At 43.0% G+C, this 25,903-nt stretch overlaps 1 protein-coding gene across 3 annotated transcripts in view; it reads right to left on the bottom strand.

The window, feature by feature from the left end:
• Window positions 1-25,903, bottom strand: part of Axs (Abnormal X segregation) — a 155,325-nt gene that overhangs the window by 15,679 nt on the left and 113,743 nt on the right. For all 3 annotated transcript variants that reach the window (XM_080271796.1, XM_080271798.1, XM_080271797.1), the window contains 3 exons: window positions 14,229-14,413; window positions 3,846-4,007; window positions 1,247-1,466 (listed from right to left, as the gene is read on the bottom strand). In XM_080271796.1, coding sequence (XP_080127922.1) covers window positions 1,247-1,466; window positions 3,846-4,007; window positions 14,229-14,413 — 567 coding nt within the window. The remainder of the gene's footprint in view (window positions 1-1,246; window positions 1,467-3,845; window positions 4,008-14,228; window positions 14,414-25,903) is intronic.

Here is a 25,903-nt window from a genome sequence, read left to right as displayed (position 1 = left end):
TTACATGTACGCACCAAAATGCAAACACAGCTGCACACATCATTCAACCTTACTTCAACAAACTATACGAATGGTTCACCACAAACAGGCTCAAGATAGCCCCAGCCAAATCTACAATGACTCTTTTCACAAACTGGACAGCAGAACACAGTCACATCCCACACCTCACCATAAACAACACTCCCCTACCACACACACACACACACACACACACACACACACACACACACACACACACACACACACACACACACACACACACAAAATCCTTGGTGTAACATACAGTACATCAATGTCATTTAAACGACACATCACAAACATTAAAAATAAAATAACACCAAGACTCAATGCTTTGAGGTCACTTGCCCATACAACATTCGGACACAACAAAGAAACCACCACCACAGTATACAAACAATACATACGTTCAGTGATGAATTACGCAAGCCCTGCCTGGGCTTCTAACCTCACCAAAACACACTACAACACCATACAGACCATACAGAACAAGGCCCTAAAAATAATCACAGGCTGCACAGCTACTACACCCACAGACCACCTACATCAAGAAACCAAAGTCCTCAAAGTCAAGGATCACCTAGACATGAGAGGCACCCAGTTTCTTGCTGCAGCCTCCACAAGCCCACAACATCCACTATATTACATGGCAGCACATCCACCCACACCAAGGAACACCAAAACAACACCAAGCACACGATACCATACACAAATACTGTCATCTCTCCCCCACTCGCGCACCTCAGACCAGCTTCCAGAAGCATATCCACACTCAGATCATTCGCCGTTCCATTCAGTCACTTAAAGACAACACACAGCTGCATGCACGGCCTCCTGACATCCACCCTTCTGAATCCTATCTCTCTCGTGAGGACAGGGTCTACCTGGCCAGGCTGAGATGTGGGCACCATCCAGCCCTCTTAAGCTATCAGATGAGTCTGGATGACTCCGTTGCTGATGCCTGTCCAGGATGCAATACAGCACCCCATACTATTAAGCACATTATAGAAAATTGCATTGCACACAATCGCCTATGCCAACAACACAACATACACTCTTTGAGAGCTCTGTGGGAAAGCCCGGTCTCGGCCATGACCTTCCAAAAGGACTCGGAGCTGTTTGGCCAGACTGCCTAGGGAACAACAACTACTACTACTACTTAATCGGCTTGTCCCCTACTATACCACGCATCCGACATCGTCAATCCAAGCACCCAGGCCCGTCTTACCCCAGTCTGTGAGTGCGGCTGCCAGCTTCTTGTAGTAGTGGTTCATAAGCCAGACCAGTGCAGCATAGAAGGCCGAGGGGACGTGTGTGAAGATGCCCGCGATGTTGCCGTAGCGCCGCCGCCAGTCTACCAATTGCTCCTCCGCCCAGAAGGCCCCCACCATCACCCACAATGCACCCACAACACACACTCCCACGGCGGGCGCAGACACCATGTACAGCTGTGGGAAGAGGCTGATGCTGTGAAGCAAATGGTTGTCCAAGAAGGAAAGCGAGGACAACTCTGAACAATGAGAAAGAGGAACTCGACCTGGAATGAGATATACAAAATTAAGATCGTCTCCTCGTCGTAACTATGATTTGTTTCAGTAAGAAAGGCAAGGAGAATGCAGAATGTCTCTTGTCACTTCTGTAAAAAGAAATTTTAGTTTCGAAAGTAAAATTGTCATGAACTATTCTATTTCCCCGCTTGTTTGTCATTGTGGCAATGACAGGATAAGGAGACTACAGAAACTTCCCATGACTTTTGTCTTCCCTACAGTTAAAAATATGAGATATGAGAGCACTGGCGAATTCAGGGGCGTTGAGTCCGGTGCAGACGCATCCCCTTTTTGGGAAAAAAAAAAAAAAATGAATAAGTGGAAATAAAATCTATCTATCTATAGCCCGACGCCCTAATCCCGCAAAGGGTGGCCGCAGACAAAACGCCTCCAAGTCACTCTGTCACCCACCATTTGACTCCCCTCCCCCCAACTCACCCCCCCCTCCCTCATATACCTCTCAACTCCATCCCTCCACCTCATCCTCGGTCTACCCCTCCCTCTCCCTCCCTCCACCTCACCTACATACACCCTCTTGGTCAGTCTTTCATTCTCCATTCTCTCCACATGTCCAAACCACCTCAGTGTATTTCTCCTAATCTTTTCAACCACATCCACATCTACCCCACAACGTTCCTTCACTTCTTCATTCGTCAGCCTGTCCCTCCATGTCACTCCACATGCTCCTCTCAAGTAACTCATTTCCACTGCTCTCACTCTTGACTTGTTCCCCTCTTGCAAGGTCCACGCCTCGCTTCCATACGTCAGGGTAGGGATCACAATACCATCATGCAGTGACTGGAAATAAAAACCTGCTGAAAACTGTTTTGTTTTGCACTGGTAACCCTGCCTACTGTACTTTGGAGGTTTTCTGGCTACATAAAGTCCCAGGGCAGCGGCGACTAAGTGAAAAGTATTGTCCAGATTTTCTCAGAAAGACAGCCACGGAAAATCCTGTTTTCAAATCTAAACACAGTGTGACATCCAAGATTGAAAATTTGATTTAGCTTGAGTATTTTGCCGTATTATTTGTTGGAAATTTGTTGAAAAAATACATTTGTACTCCTATTGTATTCATTATAGAATGTGTCAAGTGCGTACGTTTGTGTTCAGTTCAGAATGACATTTGAACATAAGGCTCAATCAGGAAACAATCAGATACAATGTCTGTGTTGCATGGCAGTTCAGCAGAGTCACACATCAAGTAAGCTTAGTGCTATCTTTAGTTAGTGCTATCTTCAGTTAGGCTAGTGCTATCTTTAGTTAGGCTAGTGGATATGATTTTAAACTTATCAGCTCAAGTGCATACCGCTGTACATCGCAGCCCGAACTTATCTCCTCTCTAGTCCTGTCAATCCCAAACTACTCTACCGCGCTTTGCCCTGCCAGACTGTTCTCTGCTTTACCCACCATACCCTGTCTTGCTTTACCCATCATACCCTGTCTTGCTTTACCCACCATACCCTGTCTTGCTTTACCCACCATACCCTGTCTTGCTTTACCCATCATACCCTGTGTTGTGTTGCTTTACCCTACCATACCCTGTCTTGCTTTACCCTACCATACCCTGTCTTGCTTTGCCCCACCATACCTAGTCTTGCTTTGCCCGTCTTACTTTGCACTACCATACCCTGTACTGCTTGGGCGTACCATACTTACAAGTATACCTGCTTTGCCCACCATACCTCATACCGTTTATGTCATCCTGTCACCTTGTCAGCTCCTTCCTCGACATTCCCCTGTCTGTCTTGCCATGCACCGCTTCACATTGCTATACATTGTTCTGGCCTTGCCTGTCCTTTTTATACTTTTTCTTGTTCTTCATTACCGTGCCCTTCCTCATTTTGCACTGCTATTTCCTGTTTTAACTTACCGTCTTGTACTCCCTGGCATTGTCCTCCCAGGCCACAGTGTGTCATACTCGTACTCTGCTCTAATTTATTGTACCCTTGTACTTATCATATACCGTGATTTATGTTTCCCTCGTCAATTTTGTTTTGATTCCCTGCCTTGCCCTGACTTGGTTACATTCATACCTTGCCCTCCCCCCCCCCATTTTTTTTTATGTGGCTCCGACTCTGAACACAGACTTGACAGTCCCATCCCTAAGACCTAGCAATCCTGCTACGTTCCTACGTGCATATACTGTATATATATATATATATTGTTTCCTGTCCAAACATGGGATCGAACCCGCATCTGTTCGGACAGCAGTTAACTTCTTTAATCACTCTACCAACAACTCCCCCCCCCCCTGCCCCAAATCGTGCCGTGCCTGACCTTGGCCTTGGTCTTCCAGTGCGGGTAGGTGGGTTCGTATCGTCCTGTGATGGGGTTCTGCTGCATACGGCCTTGGTAGCCGGGCCTCACCGCCTGCATCTGGAACTGGCGGTCCAGCGTCCCCCACCCGTACGCCAGACCCGCACACCGCCGCTTCCACAGCTGCAAACACCAGCACAGCTATGTGGTCTGACTTGTTGCTACCAAGGTAACACTATATTTACACGAGTAATATACAGTATGATGTGCTTGATAAACGAGAAGATATTCCATGTATAATTAACATAAAGTAATAAATAATATATGGCAGGTATAAATATAAATATAAAAAATATGTGTAAGTTATCAACAGCAGCGAAAGAGTTAACATCAGAGTATAAAGTTCTAATGACAAAAGTTCTTACAGTAAAATGCGCTTAATAAAGTACCTTAGGTAACCGTATCGCTGTTAATGCTTGACTTAGGAATTTCATTTAGGCCAACTCCAGATGAGTTTATTCCGCTGTCAAATATGACAACAACCAAACGGTTAGCTCTTTGACTGTTATTCTTTTTTTAACAATGAATAACTACTTAACCCCAGTGCAATAACGTACATTACTTTGATTTTATTCTTGCTACCACCAGATATTTTATTAACATTTTGAAAGGATATTTCAGAGTTGAGAGATTGATATAACATTCCTCAGTCCCGTCATTATAATGCGTCTTCCCTAAGATTTATAAAATAATACTGAGGTAGTAAAAATAGTTTTTTGAAGGGACATCGTGCTGAAAAAGTTAACACAAATGTTGAGTTTATGATAAATTATTGATTACTTTTGCTCCTTTATTTTTTAAATTGGCCATTCCTTAAAAGAAAAGAAAAGAAAGAAACAATAATAATAACAATAATCCATGAAAGGCGAGCGAGGGAGCGGGAGGTAAATGAAGAATTTGCCCTGGGCATCATCAGAACTTGTTATGGCTCTGGTGGTTTATATACATATATATATATATATATATAAATAGATAGATAGATAGATATAGATAGATATACATATATATATATATATATATAAATAGATAGATAGATAGATATAGATAGATAGATAGATAGATCCTCTCCTCCATCCTTCTTTCCCTTCATCCTCTTCTGTCTTCCTTTCCTTCATTCTTTCCTTGTCCTTCTGCCTACGGGTAACTTTACACTCCCTCTTCTGTCTTTCTTTCCTTTATTCTTTCCTCTTCCTTCTGCCTGTGGGTGACTCTACACTGAGTGACAAGCCAAATGGTTTCCTGTACACCAGGAAACCATTTACTACGCTGGGTGGTAACAATATAACCAAATAGTGGTGCCTGGTGTTTAGTGAGTAATTATTGCGCTCCAATCGGATTGAGCCGGTGAAGGTTTATATCCAAGGGATGGTTGGGGTTGATTGCTCACGTAATGCCGCTCAGGGATGAGTGAGGCTGGTCACTTTCATCTTAAATGTTGGGACCAAATGCCTAGCCCCGGGCTCCTACGCTCCTCATGGGGTAATGTAGGATTGGATGATGGATATATATATATATATATATATATATATATATATATATATATATATATATATATATATATATATATATATATATATATATATATATATATATGCGGGTGTGCATAAAAGACCTCTACCCTTTACGTCTCTGTCTCACTCTGTCTGAAGATGAAATATACGAAAGTACTCACTGTCGCTCCTTTCATTTCTCCTGTGGTTAGTTTGCATATATATATATATATATATATATATATATATATATATATATATATATATATATATATATATATATATATTTACAAGCACTTCTCACCCTACATACAATCTCTACTATACCTCATACCAATTAATCTGGCCAGGCATGTATGGCAACAGTATTCCCGCCGAGATTTTGATTGGCTGGAGGTGGTTGTTCGATTTCGTTGTTGCATAAACCGGTACTCTCTTTATTATCAGATGTGATACTGAATTTGTCGAAAGTACAGTCGTCAAAAGCAATAAGATATCCGTTATATACTTAACAACAATGAAATTTTCGTAGGAAGGTAGAGATATGAGTCAACAAAGTATTATACCAGTCCAAGTCAAGGTTAGCATCGAACAACTCCTTTAAATCTCCGACACTCCTTAATGTAACAGAAAATTAAGGAAGCCTGCTAAATCTAGGCGTTGGTATAACACATTTAAAATTTGAGATCAGTCCTTACTGTGATAATAGAGGAGATACAATGAAATAGTTTTCCTTTAGCCAACTTTGAATTTCACGATTGTTTCAAACCTCCCTCCCCGCAGAACTTGTCTTTTCATTGAAATTTTTAATTATTCAGAGTTTTGGTACATTTTAAAGGTGAGGACTGATCTTATAATTTAAATGTGTATTATACCAATGCTTAGATTTAGCAGGTTTCCTTTATTTTCTGTTATATTAAGGAGTGTCGGAGATTTAAAGGAATTGTTCGAATGTTGACCTTGACTTGGACTGTTATAATACTTTGTTGACTCATATCTTTACCTTCCTACGAAAATTTCATTGTTTTTAAGTATATAACGGATATCTTATTGCTTTTGACGACTGTACTGTCGACAAATTCAGTATCACATCCGATAATAAAGAGAGTACCGCTTTAAGCAACAACGAAATCGAACAACCCCCTTCAGCCAATCAGAATCTCGGCAGGAACGCTGTTGCCATACATGCCTGGCCAGATTAATTGGTATGAGGTATAGACAGCCTAAGCCACTTGGTAGAGATACATTGGCTGTATCGTCCCGACTTCGGTTGGGATAGGCCGGTCCTGCAGTGGATACTCAAACGGCTGATGATATATATATATATATATATATATATATATATATATATATATATATATATATATATATATATATATTTACTGTATATACACACACGAGTATATAAAAGTTGTTTTTAAAAATAATCTTCGGAAATCATATTTGCTGAACCCATCGTTTTTTTACTATTACTGAAAATGTATTGTATGCAGATATCTGTGAGAATTGATTAACATTTAGAGGTTGCTCAAGCATCGTGTAAATTTAGCTCTGAACGTGAAGTGTCTTGGATCTAAGGATGTTGTATTGACCCACTGTGTATATGTGCCTTACATGTCAATACTTATTGTTTGTCTTGATTTTTTCAGTACTGTATGAGAACAGTTGTCCTTAAGGTGTTTGTTTCCATCGAGGGGAGAGGTGGTGACGCTCCTATTCCGTCTTCAGTATGAAGAAAATAATAGGACCCTGATTGAGAGCATTGTCATCACATCCAAGAACAGTGACGGAAATCTGTTACGATGAAAGTTTCCCGACGAAGTACGAACCCTACGTCTACAAACAACTTCTTCTGCATAATGGCAAGGTCTTCGAAAAAGCATCTCAAGGATTAGTGAGACAGACTTACGAAACCAAGCGACTTTTCATGATCTGTTTGATATTGCTCACACGGTTGCACTTTCACTCATCAACATCCTTGAAGACACGAGTTTTTGATTGCTCAAAGAGAGACAGGTCATAAGAGCAAGATGAGTCCTGGGTATTAAAAAAAAAAAAAAAAAAAAAAAAAAAAACTGCCAAAATGGCAGCCAGGAAACAGAAACGAACAGAAACTGAGGTAGAAATGAGTGAAAGAGACGAATAAGGATGAACGCCAGATTTGCTACTGCAACTTTACAATCCTCATCATCTTCTTCAAGTGAAAGTCAAGAACCAAAGCAATGTCTTGAGCAGAAACCAACAAAACATCAACGAAAGAAAAGCAGGGGCACAACTGAAATAAGTTCTGATGTTGGAACGGCTCAAGATCGTACACAAACAAGTGACAGGTCAGCAAGACATTTTCTTTTTCTTTTTTCTTTTTCTTTTCTATCTTTTTTCTTTCTTTTTTCTTTTTCTTTTCTTTTCTTTTTTCTTTTTTTTTTCTCCTCAGATGGGAGTGGATGTGGGTGAGCTGTATCTTAGTCCAAGTGGGATTCGTAAAAGTTAGCTTCAGTACAGGGAAGCTCGCGCTGAAGAGATCAAAGCCTAGTTTACCACACAAATCCAACTTGCCCTGTGCTGGGATTAAAAATTAATGATGACTCTAGGTGGCAGGGAAAAAGCTGACGGCTTGCCAATTCTTGTTTCCGGGGACAAAGGCTGCAAAGTTTTTGTAGTCTCAAAGCTGACAAATTCTAATGCGCCTGGAACACTAAAATTAAAACGTTGGATGACGGGTGTACGAAACAGAATTAAATCTTTGTGCTTTAACACAACAGCTGTCAACGCAGATTTCGTGGTGGTATGAGATCACATTAAACAAAACATTCAGCGAGATCTCATTTACTTCGACTCCCGCCATTATATTCTGAAATGTTTGTTTGCAGATGTATTCTTTGCACAGGTAGATCAAGATCAATCCAAAAGACCCAGTCTTAATATCTCTGAGACATTCCGCTGTTTAGGGCCAATTTTGGGCGTATGGGAGTAAACAAAGACATTGCAGACCTTGAGACAGAAGCTCTTCTCCAACCAAGGTCCGATGAAATCATACTACACACACACAACCCAGGACTTTCACAAACCCACTTTCCACATGCCTAAGCAAGGCTTTTCAGACATCAGTAAATGATGAAAAGGATTTGACGTTTTTCAGTTACTGCGTACAGTGTGTAAAACTGTAGAGGCTTTGAGCAACCCTGAAAGACAATGAGCTTCATTAATATTTATCAGAAGTTACTTTTTAAATGCACCTCATAGAACAATGCGTTCTGCGTTATGATATAGTTCAATTATATCACCCCTATACTCGTATAAAAGCACTCTTGCATGTATATAAATATATGAAAATACATACACCGTATCATATATATATATATATATATATATATGTGTGTGTGTGTGTGTGTGTGTGTGTGTGTGTGTGTGTGACTGTATGATGGTGTGAATGCAGTTAAACTGAATTAGTATTTCTGAACAAAGGTGTCAGTGGGATATAGTGACAGCATCCTCACCGCACCACTATATACATCATAGTCACCACCGTTACCACCATCATTACCACCACCTCTACCATCATCAACACCATTACCACCACCACTACCGTCATCAACACCATCACCACTTCCATCACCAACACTATCTTCACTACTGTCAAAATCACCATAATTGCCGCTACCATCACCACTACAACCATCATCACCACTGCCAATATCACCACCTCCATTAACACTAACACCACCACCATTACCATCACCACCATCACCATCACCACAACCACCATCAGTACCAATACCACCACCACGTCCATCACCACCATCATCAGCACTACCACCATTTACGCCACCACGATCACCACCAACACAACCACCATCAATACCAATATCACCACCATCTCCATCACCACCACCACTACCACCACTATGACCACCACCACCACCATCATCACCACCACTCCCCCGTCACCAATACCACCATCACCTCCACTGCCACCACCAATACCATCGCCACTACCAGTACCACCATCATCACTACTACCACCACCCACTGTCACCATCATCACCACCAACACTATCACCATGTCCATCGTCACCTCCAACACTATCACCATCTCCATCAGCACCACCAACACTATCACCATCTCCATCATCACCAATAACACTGTCACCATCTCCATCAGCACCACCAACACTATCACCATCTCCATCATCACCACCAACACTCAGCATCTCCATCAGCACCACCAGCACCAACACCATCTCCACCATCACCACCAACACTATCACCATCTCCATCAGCACCACCAACATTATCACCATCTCCATCATCACCACCACCAACACTATCACCATCTCCATCATCACCACCAACACTATCCCCATCTCCATCATCACTACCACCAACACTAACACCATCTCCATCATCACCACCCTCACCATTATTGCCACCACCATCACCAACACTACTGCCCTCAGTACCAATATCAACACCATCACCATCATCACCCCTTCCACAATTACAACCACCACTACCACAACCACTACCATCACCACCACCACCACCTCTACCATCATCACCACCGCTGTCATCACCATCCCTGCTACCATCACCGTTAATATCACCACCACCCATCACCGTCACTACCACAACCATTACCACTGCCACTACCACTAACACCACCACAACCACCATCACCTTCATCACAACCAGTACCACCACCACCACAAATACCACCATCATCATCAGTACCACCATTACCACCTATACCATCACTACCGTACCATCATCACCACCAGTACCACCATCACCACCAATATCACCATCACCATCAATGCTATCACCACCTCCATCATCACCACTACTACCACTGCCACTACCACTACCTCCATCACCACCAATACCACCACCACACCGTCACCATCGCACCACCACCACCACCACCACCATCACCATATCACCACCACCACCAGCACCACCACCATTACCAACAGTACCACCACCACAACCATCACAATCACCATCACTACCACCACAACCATCACCACCAATACCACCACCACCATCACCATCAATACCGCCACCACCACCATCACCATCAATACCGCCACCACCACCATCACCATCAATACCACCACCACCACCATCACCAACAATACCACCACCACCACTATCACCACCAATACCACCAACATCATCATCACCACCAATACCATCACCACCACCATCACCACTAATACCACCACCACCAATACCACCACGACCACCACCATCACCACCAATACCACCACCACCACCACCAATACCACCACCACCACCACCACCACCAATACCGCCACCAATACCACCACCACCACTACCATCACCACCAATACCACCACCACCACTATCACCACCAATACCACTAACATCATCATCACCACCAATACCATCACCACCACCAATACCATCACCACCACCATCACCACCAATACCACCACCACCACCACCATCACCACCAATACCACCACCACCACCACCAATACCACCACCACCACTACCAATACCACCACCACCACCACCACCAATACCACCACCAATACCACCACCAGCACTACCATCACCACCATTACCACCACCAGCACTACCATCACCACCATTACCACAACCATCACCATCACCACCAATACCATCACCACTACCATCACCAATACCAATACCACCATCGCCACCAATACCACCACCACCATCACCAATACCACCACCACCACCATCGCCACCAATACCACCACTACCACCAGCACCACCAATACCACCAGCACCACCCATACCACCACCACTACATTCACCACCAGTACCACCACCACTACCATCACCACTACCATCACAACCAATACCACAACCACCACCATCACCACCAATACCACCACCATCACCACCAATACTACCACCATCACTATCACCACCAATACTACCACCATCACCATTACCACCAATACTACCACCACCACCATCACCACCAATACCACCACCATCACCACCAATACTACCACCACCATCACCGTCACCACCAATACTACCACCACCATCACCGTCACCACCAATACCACCACCATCACCACCAATACCACCACCATTACCATCACCACCAATACTACCACCACCATCACCATCACCACCAATACCACCACCATCACCACCAATACCACCACCATCACCACCAATACCACCACCTTTACAATCACCACCAATACCACCACCACCACCAATACCACCACTACCACCACCAATACCACCACTACCACCACCAATACCAGCAATACCACCACCAGCACTACCATCACCACCATTACCACCACCATCACCACCAATACCACCACCACTACCATCTTCACCAATACCGCCACCACCACCATCGCCATTAGTACCACCACCACCACCATCACCACCAATACCACCACCACTACCATCACCACCAATACCACCATCACTACCATCTTCACCAATACCACCACCACCACCATCGCCATCAGTACCACCACCACACCATCACCATCGCACCACCACCACCACCATTACCATCGCAACACCACCACCACCACCACCACCATTACCAACAGTACCACCACCACAACCATCACCACCACTATCACCACAACCATCACCACCACCATCGCCATCAGTACCACCACCACCACCACCATCACCACCAGTACCACCACCACTACCATCACCACCAATACCACAACCACCACCATCACCATCAATACCACCACCATCACCACCAATACTACCACCACAACCATCACCACCAATACCACCACCACCATCATCACCAATACCACCACCATTACCATCACCACCAATACCACCACCACTACCATCACCATCAATACCGCCACCACTACCATCACCACCAATACCACGACCACCATCATCACCACAAATACTACCACCATCACCACCAATACCACCACCACCACCATCACCACGAATACTACCACCACCACCATTACCACCAGTACCACCACCAACACCAACACCACCAATACCACCACTACCACCATCACCATCAACACCACTATCATTATCAAAACCCGTCACCAGCACCATCATCAGCGCCATTACCATCATCACCAATATCACCATCAAAACCACTACCACCACCACCGCTGCCATTAACACCATCACCACTGCCATCATCAACACTTCTACCACCACCACCACTACCAACACCACTACTACCACCAACACCACTAAAAGTACTACCACCATCACCATCAACACTACTACCACCACCACAACCACCACAGCCATTAAAACCATCACCACCACCACCGTCAACGCCACTACCCCCACTACCACCATCAACACCACTACCACCACCATCAACACCACTACTACCATCACCATCACCACCATCACCACCACCTCCACTACCCCCTCCACCAACACCACCCCACCTCCACTACCACATCACCATCAACACCACTGTCACCACCACCACCACCACCACCAATATCAACACCACCACCTCCACTACTACCACCAGCATCAACACCATCACCACCACCACCACCATCAACACAACCACAACCTCCACTACCACCACCACCACCACCATCAACACCACCACCACCTCCACTACCACCACCACCACCACCATCAACACCACCACCACCTCCATTACCACCACCACCATCACCATCAACACCACTGGCACCACCACCACCATCAACACCACTGGCACCACCACCACCACCAGCACCGTCATCATCAACACCACTACCACCACCACAACCACCACCACCATCACCATCAACACCACCACCATCTCCACTACCACCACCACCATCACCACCACTGGCACCACCACCACCACCATCAACACCACCACAACCTCCACTACCACCACCGCCAGCAACACCACCACCACCACCACCATCACCGTCACCATCACCACCACTGCCACCACCACCACCACCACCACTAGGACACAGTATGAATAAAGTGAAAATGATGTTCTTGGGCTGAATGGGTTAAATATCAGCTATCAGTTAAGGACAAGAGATAGAGAGGATGGTTCGAGTAAAGTATTTTCTTTTCTATTTTTTTTTAATCCGATCTTTTTGGCCAAGTACAGTAGATTCGTCAGACGCTGGTAAGCAACTGATCCTTTGGATTTGTCCCACTGGTTCTCTGCACCACTGACCTTATGTCTGCGTCTTAATGTGGCATGTGCTGCGCAGTGTTCTGTTATGTGTGTTATGTCGAGAAGCTGTGAGGGAGAGAAATAATCAAGGACTTGGAAAAGATTGAGAAAGGTGAAAGAAAAGTGGTGGAAGGCTTTATAAAAGGGAAACGAAAAGAGAGAAATGATGAGAGGACTTGAGAGACAGGAGAATGCAGGAAGAGAGGTAACAGGAGTTGGGGGAAGGGCAAAGAATGGATGAAAAACGGATAAGTGAATGTATTAATGGCAGCTTAGGGAATACAGAGGGTGAAGTGAATAAGGAATTTAGAGCAGAAAGGATAAGAAATGACAGATAGAAGGGAAGGCGGGCTTGAAGAAAACTTTGGAAGAAATGATGTGGGGTGTGTGGAACAAGAATGGGAAACGGATGGGCAATAAATGAAGATATAATCTGAAGGACTTATGAAACGTGCTTGGAGAACTGATGGAGGCTTTGGGGAAGAAGCAAGAGGAGAGAATAAGAGAAGCGATGGAAGGCCAGAGGAAGAGGGTAGTAGAAATGAAGCAGAGAAGTGAAAGAGGTGAAATTATTATTCTTATTTTTTATTTTTTTTTTTTTTTGTCATTTCGGTGCTCTTCATTGTTTGGCGGTCAGAGTGGTTGCTGCTTCTTCTACCCCCTATGTAACCCACCGAAACCCACCTCCAGAAGTATGGTGACCCAGACGAGGTTGAAGGCGGCGAAGAGGGCATGTTCAGTGAGGGTGTCAACTGAGAGCACCAGCTGCAGCAGGCCTAGACAGGCGGGCAGCACCAACGTCAGGGTGTAGAAGCCCAGGAAGCTGAAGTACATGGATACAGCCTCACCAAAGTACGCACGGATCTTTTCTGTTGCCAGGGGAAGGTAAATGATATACACAGAGAAGAAACGGAGATAAGATATAAAAAATTTAGCATGAATATGAATTTTATGTCCCCATAGGGATTTCTGTATCAGTTAATAAAATTTCTTTTAACAGAAATAAGATGGGCAAACACAGAGCATCGTTTATGAAAACAGACAGAAGGAACAATGTATGTAGCGCCCCAAGTGTTGGTGCTTGTCTACAGAACCACTAAAGGGAGTAAGAGTTAAATCTGTAAGTGATAATAACAAAGCAATTCTCACTCGTGCATTTCATGATATGCAGGTTATTTAAAAAGACAAAAAACTGGGAAGGGTAAAATCAAGATAATGAAGGATATTCTGTTATAAACATGCATTAAAACGAAATCCTTACTCGTACAAAAAAGAAACTTTTCTTTTTCATTGTCGGTTACTGTGACATCTTAATATTTACCCAAATCTCAACTATTAACGAACTGTTTTTAATTCGAGCCGTAATAAAACTATTTCAACACAAATGCTTTTGCATATCAATGTTCTGTACTGTGAATTTTCTGAATAGTTACCGATATTGAAACATGGGCTAATTAGTCACTTAGTGATCAAAAAATTTAATTAAACTGTTCGATTCGAAAGCTGAACTTTCTGAAATTGCTTTTACTGTGTTCTCACGCGAATCTAAACCAATCTTTCCACGTGAAAGGTGATCACGCTGCAATCCGATGACGTATTTTGTAGTGCATTCTTACTATGGATAGGAATGGGTGGAGGGAAAAACAGGAAAGAGCTTGAGTTCTTTATTTCTCTAATGTTTCGTACTACACAGAGTCCAACCTATGTAGTCCCAAGCGTTTGAGAAATAAAGAACTCAATCTCTTTCCTGTTTTTCCCTCCACCCATTCCTACCCAGTCGTCAAAATGAACCAAGCATCATTCCTACTATCCCCAGACAGGTTTATTTAACTTATAACAAACCTCACGTTGGAAGGTTATACCAAACACCTGTAGTTCGAAGAGCCGCATAACCCATTAGCTCCCACGGCGAGAGATTTTGATGGAAGGGCACTAAGTGTACCGCCCTCTGCCTACCGGCTCATAGTCGCGAAGCTCATGGGTCCCTACTCCTGGGTTCCCTTACATTAAATTTTGAAAATGCCCAATTCCGTCCCATATTGAGGACGTTGGGAGCAAAGGGGTAAATTGAATGAAATCATGTGGGTACAGAGTACAAAATGAACGAGTGCACTCTACACCAAGTGACCTACGTTTTGCCACGAAACCTCCAAAGACAGAAATGGGCGTGACGAGCAGCAAAATATTCGTAGGTAGGATGGGGTGGAAACTTGGTGGCCGGTGAGACAAGGGCAAGAAAGTATACTCTGTGAATATGGGTCTTGTAGGCTGAATTGTCTGGATGCAGTGAAGGTTTATTTCAAAATATTCCATAAGAATGAAAGTGTTAAGCAAGGTCTTTAGATCTTGGTGTTAAGGAGAGAAAAGAACTTCAGCGTGGGGACAAAGGAATGGGTGGGATGAACTGGAACTGTGATGGGGGTGGGGAGAGGCCAGGAGAGTATGTCGTTTGAAAATGGGTGCCGTGGGATTGTTTGAGTACAGTGAAGGTTTATGTTAGTGTTTTCTCTAAAAACAATGTGCTAAGAGATATCTAAAACCGCTTAGAATACGCCGTGTGTGTCCTGTGAGTTTTGGTAGTCATTGTTAAACATCACGAAAGGTATTATAGAGTCTGAATGAGTAGCTACAGTATATTGTGCCTAATTTAACCTGACCTAATATTACCGTCTCTCCACCTTGAATTCTGAGCTGTAATTAGAATATGGTGCTAGTCAAGAAAAAGTGCTGTGGAAAAGACGCAGAGCCCTTGTTACCCGTCCCCAACCCGGAGGAGCTCGGGGACGGGTATTGTTTTCACTTGGTTTGTCTGTTTGTTTGTTTGTTTGTCTGTTAACAATCTTACGTGAAAACTAATGGTGCGATTTTGATAAAAATTTTCTAGATGATGGACTATGACCTTCTGATCATCTGATTAAATTTTGGGTCAAACTGGACCAAGGCCTAGGCTGTAGACCCCAAAAATGTAAAAAAAAAAAAAAAAAAGGGGGGGGACGGGTAGAAACTTTTTTTTTCGCCATATCTCCTTTCAGATTTGTCTTATCGACATGAAACCAAAACCTAAAGGTGCATCTTTCAAACCTGCATCCTGTAACATGCCTCATTACATTAGGGGGGCAACCCCCCCAGTTAGAGGTAGGAGAGTCAATGTCAGGTGGGTCGGGCCTAAAATTTCAAGTGGACATAAAATTGTCAATTTTCACCCGATTAACTCCAAATTTCATGTGTGATATCTTTGACTATACGTCAACACTAAAATGACTGCCGGGGACGGGTTTGCTTTGCCTTGGCACCACATCTTGTATTGTCTTATTCTATCACTAAGCTACGGGATATTATCTTGAAAATGACAAAAGCCTCTTCCAAATTAAAGTGGACAGAAGTCAATGATCAAGATCGTCATACACCATTGCACAACTCTGTGTCTCTTATGTTTTAAGAGCAGCTATTGTCGTGGGAAGGAGGACCTGCCGAAAACTTCCAGTCTTGTCCTCTTTGAATGAGATAAATTACGTTGTAGTTGCATTTAACAGCACTTGATGAGAACAATTTGCAGTATAACAATGATAACCAAATACCATATGTACAGCCATGTTTTTAAAACTACTTATCCATTTCAAACATTGCGTGTTTTGTTTGATAATTTATTCGTTGGTGCATCGCTACATGTAGCTTTATCTGTCTCTATGCTTATCCATAATTTTTCGAGCTTCCTACAAGAATATTGCTTAGACTACAAAATCTGACGTGCTATTGACAAATCAAGCCTCCAGAGCGTTGCCTCTGCCCGATGCTCCTTTGAGGCCAGTGTTAGCGTTTGATATGGTAAACAAACTCTTTGATGCTCCTCTTAATAAGTGGATAGAAGTTTCTCCTGACACCACATGGTGTTAACCACAAATGAAGCAAAACACATTGTGTACAAACGGGGGGGGGGGGGCATGCCGCCATGGTCCCCCTTTTTGCAAAAAAAAAAAATTATATATATATATATAGATAGATAGATAGATAAATAGAGAGATATAGATATAGATATATATAATTTTTTGTTAGCTTAGTACAGTTGTAAAGTTGTTTGATCGACATGTGGACGTTTGAATTTTAAAAGTACAGTATACGGTTATTGGAGAGAATAAATCATAACTCAGTGCCACAGAGTACTTAAAAATGACTTTAGAATATGCTATATTTATGTCATATACCAATTCCATATGGCCTCAAAATGACCATAAAATTGGCCAAAATATAATATTTTCTTGGGGGAGGGAGGGGAGGCTTACAGCGCCCCGCCCCCGAACCCTTCAGCTGTACGGGCTCGCTGTGCTCGCCAAAGTCATGGGCTGCACAGTTAAAAAGATAAAAAAAAAAAAAAAAAGAGGCCCCCTTCTTTTCATCTTTCTGGGTACGCCACTGCATGTGTGAACATTATTTTGGAATCTAGGATTAATTTCAAGGTGTCCTGATAATATTAACCTTTTGTAATGCCAAATTTATCTGTGTTGAAAAAGTTAACTTAAAGTAGCGAGTGCTTGGGCTGGAAACCATCCTCTTCTTTTGTGAGGTTATGACAGCCCCAGCGATGATCACATGTGATGTATGCAGCCTTGTAGCACTTACAGTACATGATAAAAGATGGAACTGGGACGTTTATCTGCTGTCAATATCTTGACTACTCTCCCCCATCCCCCCGTCAAAGGGTTATGGTCCAGAGTCCATCTAACCCACCTTACATGACAGCGGGAGTCAGGGTGATGGATCTGGTGATGATACATAAAATGCGGTATAATCTCTGTGCATCTTGTTTGCTGTCAAGAACTGATAATACATAAATCTGGTGGGGTATCATAGCAATAATCTGTTGGGAATTTATCTGGCCTTGGACAGGATTCTGCCAGTATCGACTAAAGTTCATGGTTAGTGTCATCGTGACTCATTTTGTCTAATTCTATTCTCGTACTGCGATCTAGAGTGAGGTACTGTTTGTTGAAGATCTTGCTTTCACTCTCTTTCTCTCGGTCAGTTCTCATCACTGGAAAAGAGACTGTGACATTCAAAACTAATCGCTTTATAACCATCACTTGAATAAGTTCATGTTTGCGTGTTGGTGAGCGGTTCTTATGAAGAAAATGGCTTGTATATCGATATATATATATATATATATATATATATATATATATATATTGGTGTATGTGTCTCTCCCCGTCGTGTACACCTACACTACGCCCACCAAATGCAGATGGTGACAAAAGTGACGGGAAACAGCATTATTCAGTATTCAGAAAATGGGGTAAAGTCGTCTGCTTTGGAGGTCGCAAAGTGGATTTTCATTTTAAAGAGCCTAACCTTCTTTTCTCTGCCCGTTGTTTCGTCACTACGTGTTTTTGTCAACAGATAATAATCGATAAATTATGAGTGTCTTGAGCTAATTCAAGCCACATTTCACTCAACATATGTAGATAGAACAAGTGTTTGATAAAACTCGACTTGCTCGAATTAGCTCGACTCTGCTCGAATTGGCTCAGATTGAATTGTCTTGGCCTCTGCCACCTACATGCAAAATTTCAGAACGATAGGTCAGTTCTCTGTATGGTTTTAAAAATAGTGCTAAAATTCAGACCTTCCCCCATTGTGACTGACATGAAACTGACCAGCTTTTGGGGCACCGAATTCCACACATGGATTTCCCGTTGAACCTCAACAATTTCAGAAGTCATCAAGGGTCATTCATCTTATTGACAACATAAACCCAGTTGAGAAACAGTACGTGAACGAAACTGAAATAGTAAGGCAATGGGGTACAACACCGGTGCTATGAAAGCCTTGATACGATAAGAGAACTGAGTACAAAAGCTGATGAAGAACTGCATGAAGATGTGTTAGCATCCACATTAACTTAAAGTGTGAGATCTTGGTGTGCTGTAATAGTGAAAAATCAAGAGTGAGAGCAACTGAAAGGAGAATGTTAAGGAATGAATGCAAATTACGTAACATGGACATGATAGGCAACATGAGAATTGTGAAAGTTGTGAAGTAAGGAAGTCTGCTCTAAACATATGCTATCATCATATACAGCACAAAGAATGTATACAGATAGAGAGGAGAAAATTATTTATGAAAATGAGTGCAAAGGTGAGAGAAGCTGTGGTAGGTTAAAATGATAAATAAATATACTGTGTATTTGTAAATGAATGTGTCAGTAAATGAAGCATGGACAATGAGAACGATAGTGGAAACAACAAAGGATCGAAATTAATGGGTGCACTAAATACGAAGAAACTCATAATAACGGCTTAGTACCCCCTTTCACGTGAACTCTATAGCCGAGGGGATTCATCTGGCTAGCATGTGTATCTGTACTGTCACTTTAAAGAAATTAATATGCAGCTGGATTTGTTAATGAGATGGAAACAAGATTTCGAAAACTCTGAATGATGCGTGAATAACTGTGTTGTACATCATTTGACATGCTATCTCATAGTCCAGTACCTGTGCATTTTTTTTTTTTTTTCTGGATACTGTCTTACCCCATCACTTAGGTGAGAAATTAAGTCTGGACGAGTGTGTGTGTGTGTGTGTGTGTGTGTGTGTGTGCCAAGTATGTAAAGTAAGCACCAGCACTGTGTGTAATTAAGGACGTATAAATTGTTATTTATATATTGATAAGTGTAGGTACCAATTAACACAACTCCTTTAGTTACAACACACACCTCTTTTAACATGTGGTATGATCTCAGCAACAACTCAGAAATAACTGAGTTTTTCTTATCTCCTACTTTAACCCGCCCTGTCCCAATGACGTATGGGTACGTTGCAACGATTTGCATTTGCCAGTCCCGGCGACGTACCAGTACGTCGTGCAATTGCAAGGTCGCTAATTTGCACAATTTTCAATTTTCGCACGTGATTTTTCGTATGTATACACGGGACACCTTCCTCTATTCCTGTACAAGATACCAAGCAGGGACAATGCCTTACACTGCATAACCTCCCCCCTCCTCCCCTCATGCCATTGTCTTGGCAAAGGACCTGTTACCAGTGACCTAGCTAGTAAAGTTATTCAGGGCCAGAGTGATTCCCCAATCGATGACAATGTGGAGGACAATGTTTACATAGCATTAGAAGAAGAAACAGCCAGAAATAATGATCAGGTAGTGTGGCAAAAATAGGTCAGGTATGGTGATTAGTTAGTGAGTGAAACAATGCTTATAATGCCTTTATTACTGCTTGAAAACCAATATACTGTCATACTACATATACATTCGTACCAAGTAAATAAAAAAATCCCGTTTATGAGTGGATAAAATAGTTACCCTCCCATAGAACTCGTTTTCTTTGGTGCCAGCATGTTAGGAAACCCACTCAGGTAAGGAGGAACTCCTACCTGGATTGGGCACTTTAAACCTCAGGTGAGCGATTTCTCTATGAATTTTCGATGTTTGTCACCAAAAGCGAAGGTTTTAGCCAAAAAAAAAAAAATCGAAAATACCTCGGGACTGGGGGATGTCGGAGGTGCGGAAAACCTCGGGACGTGACGGGTTAAGCATTATAATTTAGGAGATGATGTGTCAGTCAAGCGAGTATAATTAAATTTGCACTTACCAGGTACTGGTACTTCAGCCTTCCATTATATACCGTGTGTGTGTGTGTGTGTGTGTGTGTATATATATATATATATATATATATATATATATATATATATATATATATATATATTCATATATATATATTTACAAGTATACATGGGTGAGACAGGAGGGTGGAAGGGTTGTTGATAGAGCTTTGATGGACTACGTGGTTGTGTCTAGGAATGTAATAGGAAGATTGTTGGATGTGAGAGTTCTGAGAGGGGAGGGTGGAGGTATGTCTGATCACTACCTGGTGGAGGGAAAGTTAAGAGTAGGTAAGAGATGGGTGAGAGCTAGGAGGGTTAGGTGTGGCAGGGAGGTTTTGAAAGTGAGTGAGTTGGATAAAAGAGAGAAAAAGATAGAGTATCAGGAGAAATTGAAAGATGAGTGGAACGCAGTGAAAGATCGGGAAAATGGCAGCGTGGAGGAGGAATGGCAGTTGTTTAAGAGTGCTGTGGTGGGGCATGCAGAAGAGGTGTGTGGTGTGAGACGTGTGGGTGGTGGTGTAAGAAAAGGAAGTGAATGGTGGTGCGAGGAAGTAAGTATGGCTGTGGCTGAGAAGAGACGTGCATATGAAGTGTGGCTGCAGAGGAAGGATGAGATGTCATATGAAAGGTATAAGGAAAAGAGGAATAGAGCGAGAAGGGCTGTGCGTGATGCTAAAGTGGCAGCAGATGAGAGGTGGGGTAGGCGGCTGACAGAGAATTTTCAACAGAATAAGAAAATGTTTTGGAAGGAGGTGAAAAGGGTGCGAAAGGGAGAGTCTGGGAAGGAAGAACGAGTAAAAGCAGAGGATGGAAGGATGTTAATTGAGATGGATGCAGTAAGGAAGAGATGGGCAGAGTATTTTGAAAGATTGTTAAATGTAGAGGAGGAAAGGGTGGCTGAGATTGTGGCGGATGGAAGGGTGCAAGGAATAAATGTGTTGGGAGAGTTGAATGATTCTTTGATCACGAAGGAGGAAGTGGAGAAGGCAGTAAAGGAGATGAAAACAGGGAAAGCTGCAGGTATGGATGGGTGTGCTGTGGAATGCCTGAAGGGTGGTGGAGTGACTATTGTTGACTGGTTAGTAAGATTGTTGAATGTGTGCTTTGAGAAAGGTATGGTGCCAATTGACTGGGCAAGTGCTTGTGTGGTCCCGTTGTATAAAGGCAAGGGTGATAAGTATGAATGTACTAGCTTTAGGGGTATAAGTCTGTTGAGTGTTGTAGGTAAGGTGTATGGTAGAGTGTTAATTATGAGAGTTAGAGAGAGTACAGAGGGAGTGATTAGTGATGAGCAGTGTGGCTTTAGGAGAGGGAGGGGATGCGTGGATCAGGTGTTTGCTGTGAGACAAGTGTGTGAAAAGTATTTAGCGAAAGGCAAGGATGTGTTTTGGGCATTTATGGATTTAGAGAAAGCGTATGATAGAATTGATAGGGAGGCTTTGTGGACTGTTTTAAGATTGTATGGACTTGATGGTAGGTTACTAAAAGGGGTGAAAAGTTTTTATGTAAATAGTAGAGCATGTGTAAGAGTGGGAAATGTTGTGAGTGATTGGTTTCCCGTGAGAGTGGGGCTGCGACAGGGATGTGTGATGTTGCCTTGGTTGTTTAAGATTTACATGGATGGTGTTGTAAGGGAGGAGAATGCAAGAGTTGTAGGTGGTCTGAGTCTGGTAAATGTTGATGGTGGAGATTGGAATCTGAAGCAGCTGCTGTTTGCAGATGATACTGCACTGGTGACTGATTCAGAGGAGAGATTGAGACAGTTGGTAGAGGAGTTTGGAAGGGTGTGTGAAAGGAGGAATTTGAAAGTAAATGAGAATAAGAGTAAAGTGATGAAGTGTACGAGGTTGATAGATGGTAGGGGGATGAATATAGTTTTGAATGGTGAGTTGCTTGAGGAGGTAGATTGTTTTAAATATCTAGGGTCACATGTTGCTATGGATGGAAGAATAGATGCAGAAGTGAAGTTTAGAATAAATGAAGTAGGAAAGGTGCTGAGAGGAATGAAAAAAGTGTTTAAATGTCGTTCGCTTAGAATGGATGTAAAGAGAAGGCTGTATGAGGGTGTTGTGGTACCGACTGCATTATATGGGGCTGAAACATGGAATATGGGTGTAGCAGAGAGGAAAAGTTTGAATGTAATGGAGATGAGGTGTCTGAGGAGTATGTGTGGAGTGACGCGTATGGATCGGGTGCGAAATGATGAAGTGCGAAGGAGAACTGGAGTTGTTCGGGAGATGGCTGGTAGAGTTGAGCAGAGGGTGTTGCGATGGTTTGGGCATATGGAGAGAATGGATAATGAGCAATTGGTGAAAAAGATAACTAGATCTGATGTGAGAGGTGTAAGGCTGAGAGGAAGACCACGAATAGGATGGATGGACAGTGTGAAGAGAGCGCTGGATGTGAGAGGGATGTCTGTTGAGCAAGGAAGAGTGGCTGTGCGTGACAGAAATAAATGGAGAGAAATTGTGAATAAATAAGTGATGACGCAGCCCTGAGGGGATATTCTCCCGCATTTGGTCTGATCAGCTAGTCAGGTCAGGTGCGGGTAAGGGGATGGGTCTGTTATAATGTGGCAGGGGTAAACCAGTTCTGCTGTCGGGCCCTGCTGCGGATGTCACTGATTGCATTGCGCAGTTGACCCTTGTGCGGTGTGGTGTGGTGAGGATCTGTCCGTTCTCCCCTTTGGGGCTAAGATGAGAATGAATGTGTTTGAATGGATGAGTAAATGGAGAGTGTGTCGTACTGTCTCGGCTACCTCCCTTTCCTTGGGGGAAGCAGCCTAGGTATATATATATATATATATATATATATATAGCCCGACGCCCTAATCCCGCAAAGGGTGGCCGCAGACAAAACGCCTCCAAGTCACTCTGTCACCCACCATTTGACTACCCTCCCCCCAACTCACCCCCCCCCTCCCTCATATACCTCTCAACTCCATCCCTCCACCTCATCCTCGGTCTACCCCTCCCTCTCCCTCCCTCCACCTCACCTACATACACCCTCTTAGTCAGTCTTTCATTCTCCATTCTCTCCACATGTCCAAACCACCTCAGTGTATTTCTCCTAATCTTTTCAACCACATCCACATCTACCCCACAACGTTCCTTCACTTCTTCATTCGTCAACCTGTCCCTCCACGTCACTCCACATGCTCCTCTCAAGTAACTCATTTCCACTGCTCTCACTCTTGACTTAATCCCCTCTTGCAAGGTCCACGCCTCGCTTCCATAAATCAGGGTAGGGATCACAATACCATCATGCAGTGACTTCTTAACTTCCATACTCACCTCCCTATTTCTCATCACTGCTTTCAGTGTACCAACAACCTTTCTTCCCTGCTGTACCCTTTCACGTACTTCATCTCCCAAAGTTCCATCCTTACTCATCACACTACCCAAGTACTTGAATGCACTCACATTCTCCATATCCTCACCATCCCACCTCACTCACACTCTGTGACTTCATTCCTCTCAAACACCATAACTTTACTTTTGTTTCCATTAACTTTCAGCTTCCTCCTCCTACACACTATCCCAAATTCATATATATATATATATATATATATATATATATATATATATATATATATATATATACACACAGTAAACTCTAAATTATCTGTTGTAATTCACCCAAGCCCTAAGCTGAATAATGTGAAATGCCAGATATTCCATAGTACCATCCCACTGGCTCAACATTCAGCACTGAGCCAGATATTGTGTTATTATCTGTCTCGACCCTCCATCCTAAAAACCGTCCCAGAGTAAAAGATGAAAACTAAGCATAAAATGCAAAGAAATAATGATACAGTACAGTAACACAGTGCCTGTTGGCTACTGATCACGAGCCGGTTGATATGCCTCAACATTGGACATTGCATAGAACCGCCAGTTACTTCCCGTTTCTGCGCCGGATATTGCATAATTTTGCTGGATATTGCTTTAATAGAGCCGAGCCAGCAGCACTGGATATTGTGTTGGGCCACATATTGCGACGACAGATAATTGAGAGTTTACTTATATATATATATTTGGTGCCCCAGGACTTGACATACTGATTTGAGGATGTGATTCTTGGGTTAATTTTGAGTAAAACAATTATGCATCAACATTGGTCCAGTTCTCAATGGACACTGAGCTAGTTGCTGATGACTCATGTGTGAATTATGGGGTAGACCATTTTCGACCATATTGTAATCAGTAACTGTAGATCCATAACAGAAGAAAATTGGACACTTTTTGATATAGAATTTTTATCTCAAATTCAGACCAAGAATACCCTGAAGTTAGTATGCCAGGTTCTGAAACATCCACATGTATTTTATTTTGTCTCATTTCCATGAGTATTCACATTTTTTTTTTTTTTAACATCGTAAAGCGAGGTATTAGCTTTAGGTAAATCAGTCAGTCCCCTGATAAAGACTGTTGCTGGGATGGGTCAAGTCCGGGCCACAGGTCAGATCATCAGGTCAATTCAAGAAACTAACGACTACAAATAAACACGTAAAATTACGACAGGAAAGAGAATGAAACTTGATCATCATTATCATCTTCGTTTTCCAGGTTAACAAAGGATGGTGGGGAGATCCAGTGCAAGGCTCCTTGTTTCACTGAAGACAATTCAGAGGAGAATGAACGTCCCTGAACAGTCTCCCTCTACCGTGCCGAAGGAAAAACGAACATATTTTCAATACAGTTGTTGAACAATGGAATTGGTAGATCCAGTGCAAACAACACCCTAG

This window comes from Coenobita brevimanus, chromosome 47 (assembly GCF_032717465.1).
Source record: "Coenobita brevimanus isolate Jiangsu-jjx chromosome 47, ASM3271746v2, whole genome shotgun sequence".
NCBI lineage: Eukaryota > Metazoa > Arthropoda > Malacostraca > Decapoda > Coenobitidae > Coenobita > Coenobita brevimanus.
Note: the sequence above shows the minus strand (reverse complement) of the source record. Positions and strands in the feature narration are given on the sequence as shown.